This window comes from Hemibagrus wyckioides, linkage group LG23 (assembly GCF_019097595.1).
Source record: "Hemibagrus wyckioides isolate EC202008001 linkage group LG23, SWU_Hwy_1.0, whole genome shotgun sequence".
In the NCBI taxonomy this organism is placed as follows: Eukaryota; Metazoa; Chordata; class Actinopteri; order Siluriformes; family Bagridae; genus Hemibagrus; species Hemibagrus wyckioides.
In genome coordinates this window covers 1099854-1107353 of record NC_080732.1, presented here as the reverse complement: position 1 = coordinate 1107353, position 7500 = coordinate 1099854, and the positions used below count along the sequence as shown (strand labels likewise).

Here is a 7500-nt window from a genome sequence, read left to right as displayed (position 1 = left end):
ATCTGAACTCAAGACACTAGTGGTTTCATGTATTTATGAATGCTGTGGTGCTTTTCATGGAAACAAAAGGGGCGGGGCTAAGCAAATATATTCTGACTGGAAGGCGGAGCTCATTTCCATAATTCAAGACACTAGTGATGTTTTTTCCTCACATATTTATGAAATGATCACAGGGTTTAGGGAAAAATTACAGACCGCTCCTTTAAGGTTGCTGTTGACCTGTGCATCCCTGATGATCAACACACACACACACACACACAATGCTATGAATTCCTCATGAAACACGATGTGAAAGATGACAGGGTCGTGTAGAATTGAACGTTCACTCCTTTGCGTGTGATGTCACAACCAATCAGAGTCCTTCATTTCGGGTGACATGTGACCAAGGCACAGGATGGTCAGTTTCTCCAGCTGCTGAAGTCTGAAGGCACTTTAGATAAAAAATAACAAACAACAAAAACAAAACAGCTGCATGGAACCTTTACAGTGCACACAGTTCACACGCAGACCTCACGCCATGATGATGATGATGTAGATGATGATGTAGATGATGATGTAGATACTTCCAGGAGAAAATGACAAGAACACACACACACAAAATCATGAAACATGTCTAAATCATGAACTGCGTGTATCCCTCGGCTCCTGTGACGATGACGTCCATCCAGATGCGCATGGCCTCTGGAGACGGCGCCACCATGTAGTACACACGATCGTGAGTCTTCACGCTGAATGTTAAGGAGGGATTCGGGCTCTGAGGAGAAGAACAGGATGACATGAATAACACAGTGCTGCCACCTTGTGGTCTGAAAGTGTAGTGCAAAAAAGAAACAACTGAAACTAGACTTGTGACACATCCATTAACACAACTGGAGCAAATGGACATCACTGGACAATTACATCACAGGTCATTATCTTGCACAGGTGTATGTGTTCAGGTTGGCGCTACGTCTCACAAAATACACACGATGAACATCTCCTACCTTGTGCGCGTTCTTTAAATGGTCGTAATAGACCTCCTCTATGGCCTGGAAGTAGATCACACCTTTCAGCTTCGCCTCATGTTTATCTGTAACCATGGAAACAAAACAACATCGGGTTTGACCAGACTCGTGGCTAACGGATATTTATACACTAAGTGTAGCGTGCGGCATCCTGACCTGCGTAGTAGGATAGTGTCCTGCGGTTACGGTCGAAGACGAACCAGCGCTTCTTCCACGTCTTGATCTTTCCTCCCATCTTGATGAGGAAGCCGCGGCATGTCTTCTCTGTGATGGAGATGTGGTAGCAGGTCTCGATGTTGTGTCCGGCCGACTCGATGTGACTGCGCAGGTCGAAGTCATCCTTCCTCACGGGCAGGTAGCGGGTCAGGGGACGAGACTGCGAACAGGGGTCAGAGGTCACATAAAGAAGCGTATGCAGCGTATGCAAACATTCAGTTAATCTTAGCCAATCTTGTCAGAAAACTGTTACCATGACAACCACTGCTCTGTTCATCACTAACAGCTGTATCAGGGTAGAAAGCAGATTCTGTAGTTTAATGTCTCTGATTAAAACAATGACAATGATACAAAGTCACAATAATTTACATAATGGCTGTTATTGGTCCAAAGCAATGAAGCCTGGTTTTGTGATGTCACAACTTGAGCCCACATGTAGCCCCACCCCCAACAGAAGAAGGGTATATACAGGGTGTAGAATTCTCTCATGCCCCCCCTCTCTGTCTCTCTCCCCCTCTTTCTCTCTCTCTCTCTCTCTCACCTGAGCTCTCTGTTTCTCTCTCTCTCTCTCTCTCTCTCTCTCTCTCACCTGAGCTCTCTGTTTCTCTCTCTCTCTCTCTCTCTCTCTCTCTCTCTCACCTGAGCTCTCTGTTTCTCTCTCTTTCTCTCACCTGAGCTCTCTGTTTCTCTCTCTCTCTCTCTCTCTCTCTCTCTCACCTGAGCTCTCTGTTTCTCTCTCTCTCTCTCTCTCTCACCTGAGCTCTCTGTTTCTCTCTCTCTCTCTCTCACCTGAGCTCTCTGTTTCTCTCTCTATCTCTCTCACCTGAGCTCTCTGTTTCTCTCTCTCTCTCTCTCACCTGAGCTCTCTGTTTCTCTCTCTATCTCTCTCACCTGAGCTCTCTGTTTCTCTCTCTCTCTCTCTCTCTCTCTCTCTCTCTCTCTCACCTGAGCTCTCTGTTTCTCTCTCTCTCTCTCTCTCTCTCTCACCTGAGCTCTCTGTTTCTCTCTCTCTCTCTCTCACCTGAGCTCTCTGTTTCTCTCTCTATCTCTCTCACCTGAGCTCTCTGTTTCTCTCTCTCTCTCTCTCTCTCTCTCTCTCTCTCTCTCTCTCTCTCTCTCTCTCTCTCTCTCTCTCACCTGAGCTCTCTGTTTCTCTCTCTCTCTCTCTCTCTCACCTGAGCTCTCTGTTTCTCTCTCTCTCTCTCTCACCTGAGCTCTCTGTTTCTCTCTCTATCTCTCTCACCTGAGCTCTCTGTTTCTCTCTCTCTCTCTCTCACCTGAGCTCTCTGTTTCTCTCTCTATCTCTCTCACCTGAGCTCTCTGTTTCTCTCTCTCTCTCTCTCTCTCTCTCACCTGAGCTCTCTGTCTCTCTCTCTCTCTCTCTCTCTCTCTCTCACCTGAGCTCTCTGTTTCTCTCTCTCTCTCTCTCACCTGAGCTCTCTGTTTCTCTCTCTATCTCTCTCACCTGAGCTCTCTGTTTCTCTCTCTCTCTCTCTCTCACCTGAGCTCTCTGTTTCTCTCTCTCTCTCTCTCTCTCTCTCTCACCTGAGCTCTCTGTTTCTCTCTCTCTCTCTCTCTCTCTCTCACCTGAGCTCTCTGTTTCTCTCTCTGTCTCTCTCACCTGAGCTCTCTGTTTCTCTCTCTCTCTCTCTCTCTCTCTCTCTCTCTCACCTGAGCTCTCTGTTTCTCTCTCTCTCTCTCTCTCTCTCTCTCTCTCTCTCTCTCTCAACTGAGCTCTCTGTTTCTCTCTCTCTCTCTCTCTCTCACCCGAGCTCTCTGTCTCTCTCTCCCCCTCTTTCTCTCTCTCTCTCTCTCACCTGAGCTCTCTGTTTCTCTCTCTCTCTCTCTCTCTCTCTCTCTCTCTCTCACCTGAGCTCTCTGTTTCTCTCTCTCTCTCTCTCTCACCTGAGCTCTCTGTTTCTCTCTCTCTCTCTCTCTCTCTGTTTCTCTCTCTGTCTCTCTCACCTGAGCTCTCTGTTTCTCTCTCTCTCTCTCTCCCTCTCTCTCACCTGAGCTCTCTGTTTCTCTCTCTCTCTCTCTCTCTCACCTGAGCTCTCTGTTTCTCTCGCAGCTTCACCTCCCTCTCGATGAGTTTCTGTCGTCGACTCGTTTCCTCCTGCAGTCGCTTCTCCAGATCTTCTCTCCTCCTGCGCTCCTCCTCCAGAGCCTGACGCCGTACCTCCATCTCTCGCTCCTGAACACACACACACACATATCATTTACTTGTGTGTACGTAATTATAAATGATTCCTTTCATGTTTCCCTGACTGAAACTGAGTCATAATTGAGTGTGTATGTATATAAATGCCAATTAGTCGTATATTACCAAGCATTTACTCTTAGCCACGCCCATAAAACACCATATAAGGCCACAGAATGGCAGATATACGCTGACTCCTAAATCATCCAGTAATGCAGCTCAGATACTGTGGTGCTGGAGACGAGAGACTCAAACTCTCCTTTCCAGCGCTTTTTCTCTAAAGTACCATCTGCTTTTACTAAGCGTAATTTACAGATTTATTTTGGAATCAGTTTACGTTTAACGTTCTGTTATTCCCCACGCAGTGAGTGTCTACAGACAGTAAAAAAGGATTTACGACTGAAATTGACGGGTGACGGATGGAATTTATGCGGATCCAGAAATTTGCGCTGAATTTCTGCAAGAATAAAACCTATAAAAATAAATCAGTGTTTATGATCAAAAAGAAAGAAAAGAAATTTATGATGCTTTAATTAACATTAAACACTCGTTAATATTTAAATGCACTGAAACACTAAATCCCGCGTGTGACGAGGATTACAGACGTGTTTCATGAAGGGATCTGATGCTCTGATCTGCTCTATACGTTTTTACTGTCGGCTGTAACGTTTTTATGCGTTCCAATAAAACAAATCCATGAAATAAACATGTTATAGCTGCAGCTTCGCACGCACGCCGAGTTTTACTCTGAAACCCAGATTTAGCTTCATCCTGACGTGAGAAGTTCTGCTTTCTCACTGTGTTTCTCTTTATATTTGAGGTCTGGACTTTTCAGCGTTAACAAGCTCCCAGTTAAACAGGAGCTGGTTTTTACAGACAGGTTTGTGGTTCTGAGACGGAGAACGGTGCTCACCCTGTGCTCCAGGAGTCTGTGTTTCTCGGCCTGAGCCTCCCTCAGCAGCCGCTCCATCTCCTCGATCTTGGCCACGTTGGAGGTGCTGGCGCTGTGCAAAACAAACCACAAAGCTCCGTGAGATTCTGTAAACATTCCTGCAGGAACCTCCCAGCCTACGTCCCTGCAGGACACGCTACAGGGCAACGCTTCCCCAAAAAACCCCCCCAAAATAAAACCATTGTTTTGAAGAGCGCAGGAGGAATCAATAAAAGAGCCGCTTGGTTCTGGAACCCATTAGGAGCCCAGACCCAGATTCCAAAGTTTTCTGCTTTGAAACTTCAAATCTAACACGTGGAACCCATTGAAGCGGCTCAGACTCCCTGAAAATCCCTCTTCAAAACTCCTCTTCAAAACTCCTCCGAGCCTCCGCTGTCCCTCTGACTCCAAACCTCGGCTTCGTCCCCGACACCGACCGGCTGTGGAACCTCACAAGGGATCCAAAATCATGTTGGAGGATGACCTTCTAAAAAAAGAAGTTCCTTCTCTAGTTTCTTCTTTTGAAGGAACCTAAAAAACTTCTGTAACAGAATGTTTCTCATCTAGCAATGATGTAAGTTCTTCACAAAGCATCCAAACAAAAAACCGGAACTGAACATGCACAGTTCCTGAACAGATTCCTCCTGTGTCTGTCATTCAACTGAAAAGAGGAACCAGAAGAGGAACTTTTCTTCCAGGGTTTCTTGAGCACAAGATCTCATACCTGAGTACTGTAAAGGTTCCTGGGTTTCTGAGAAGATTCCCTAGTCCATGAAAAAGCTTCTTCCTATAAAAGTATTTCAGGAAAGCTTGACAAGATTCCGTTTAGCACTTTAAAGTTCTAATGATTGTCTCAGAAGGGGACGGTTATGAGAACAGCTGCAGAATCATGGCTCAGATGTAAAAGTTCAGCTGTAGAAGGTTCTCCCTACACACCAAAGGTTCTTGAGTTTGTTCCTCTAGGGTTTAAGGTTCTGTGTAAAGTCATGAAACAGTAGTATGGAATAGAACAAATGAAGCTCTTTCAGAAAGGATAAAAGAACCTCCTGATGATTAGCTGGATCGTGAGTGAGATGTTTCTTCTGAAGTGAAGTCAGGCATGAATCTGCTCTGAGCTCAGCTTTCTAAACACCATGTGCAGTTGTGCTCTCGGCTGCAAAAGAACGGAACCCTCAAACACAACTAATTACAGCAGTACACAAGAACATGGTGTTGTATAATCACAGCCGCGCGGCTATAATCAGAGCTGCTGCTGGTCACCGACACGGACGATCACACAAAGCTCGAGCAGCTCCATCAGCAACACGCAACAAAACGTCTGAATCACATCTCCATCTACTCATCCCTCCATCCATCCCTCTCCAACAACACATCTCACATCTCCATCTACTCATCCCTCCATCCATCCCTCTCCAACAACACATCTCACATCTCCATCTACTCATCCCTCCATCCATCCCTCTCCAACAACACATCTCACATCTCCATCTACTCATCCCTCCATCCATCCCTCTGCAACAACACATCTCACATATACATCTACTCATCTCTCCATCAACATCATGCTACACCGAGACGATCAACACACGTTTCTATTCATCTTTCAGTATCATCATCATCATCATCATCATCATCATCATCATCAAGCGCGTTTCCTTACCGCCGTTCCTGAATCAGAACCGAATCCATTTCCACTCTGGATCCTGGAGAAAACGGAGCAGCACACAAAGACGTGCTGAACACAGCCAGCGCCAGACTCTGCTCCTGATTACATTCAAACTGAGGAAAAAAAATCCCTAAATCTGTTTCCTCTGAGTTCCCGTGTAATCCGAGCCCCTCAGTCCCGGGGTTGAGTGATGGAGGGGGTGAGGAGCAGCGCGGCTCTCTGGAGTCCAGCACACGCTTTACATTAAAGCAGCTCCAGGCCTCACACACACACACACACACGAACAAGTTCAGCGTAAACACACAGCTCTCTGCCGCTCTGACCAATGAGCTCAGGATGACGTGTGTCCATGTTTCCTTTTCAAACATTTGGACCTCTGGACGTTGGGGAAGATGGAGGAGGAACAAAGCGAGAACCCTGAAAGATTCTTCTTTAGAGGAACCATCGGTAAGCAGTGGAACCCTCTGCCTCTGTGACTTTAATTACAGGTGAGGTTTTTTATTCATGAGAAAACGCGAGCGTCTGACCTGGAGACGTTGTCGGGAGAGCAGGCGGAGATGCTGGTCTCCATGCTGTCTGAGCTGTCCACGCTGAAGGTGTCAAAGCCGTTGTCACGGTAACCCATAGAGTCCAGGTAGACGTTGGACTGGGAGGCGGCGCGACCCCCGAGGTCAGTCAGTCTCGATCGGTGATCCTCACCCACCAGCTGCTGACTGTGACCTGAGACACACACACACACACACAGGAACACATACATTTCAGTTTAACACTCATTACTGTCATCAGTGTGAAAACGCTGTGGAGTCGAATAATGGGAATACGCAGTGCAATTCCCGGGAAATTACCAAGAGGATCGTGTGAACAGAAGCCGAGATAATGTCAGGGAATAATGAAATGATGATGACACAATGGATCTTCTGAGGCAGAGAGAGAGAGAGAGAGAGAGAGAGAGAGAGAGAGAGAGAGAGAGAGAGAGATAGATAAAGAAATAAAGAGAAATGGGAGAGACACAGGGGTGGGGGGGTGGGGGTTCAGACAGACAGAGTGAAACAATAAGAGACAAAAAAAGAGATAGACAGACAGAGAGAAACTGAGGGAGACAGACTGAGAAAGAAAGAAAGAAAGAAAGAAAGAAAGAAAGAAAGAAAGAAAGAGAGTTTGAAAGGAAAATAAAGAGAGGGAGGAGTGTAATGAAGTAAGAAACAATAAGAATAGAGAAGTTGAAGCGGAAGAAGCAGTTCTGAAGAAGCAGCAGAGATAAAAACCTGCAGTAAAGTAAACACACAGGAAAAGTCTGAGGATATTCCAAACAAACTGCAGGATTTTTAAAGCTCTCTCTCTCCGTCTCCTCGACTATCGATTATCTCCCGCCCGTCCTCATCCCTCCTTCTTTCACTCTTTACCTGACTTTCCAGCTGCGTCCTTTCCAGCCACATGTTCTCCATTAGAGAGAGGCAGTGGCGTGCTCATGACCTGAGCGTGC

At 46.4% G+C, this 7500-nt stretch overlaps 1 protein-coding gene across 10 annotated transcripts in view; it reads right to left on the bottom strand.

The window, feature by feature from the left end:
• phldb2b (pleckstrin homology-like domain, family B, member 2b) overlaps positions 1-7500 on the bottom strand; it is a 46978-nt gene that overhangs the window by 959 nt on the left and 38519 nt on the right. For 6 of the 10 annotated variants that reach the window (XM_058376226.1, XM_058376231.1, XM_058376230.1 and 3 more), the window contains 7 exons: positions 6545-6737; positions 4334-4424; positions 3268-3414; positions 1474-1506; positions 1161-1380; positions 984-1069; positions 1-754 (listed from right to left, as the gene is read on the bottom strand). The exon at positions 1-754 is cut by the window's left edge and continues 959 nt beyond it. In XM_058376226.1, the coding sequence (XP_058232209.1) occupies positions 614-754; positions 984-1069; positions 1161-1380; positions 1474-1506; positions 3268-3414; positions 4334-4424; positions 6545-6737 (911 nt within the window). In that variant the 3' untranslated portion in view covers positions 1-613. The remainder of the gene's footprint in view (positions 755-983; positions 1070-1160; positions 1381-1473; positions 1507-3267; positions 3415-4333; positions 4425-6544; positions 6738-7500) is intronic. The other 4 variants (XM_058376228.1, XM_058376233.1, XM_058376227.1 and 1 more) reach the window with 3 other exon arrangements.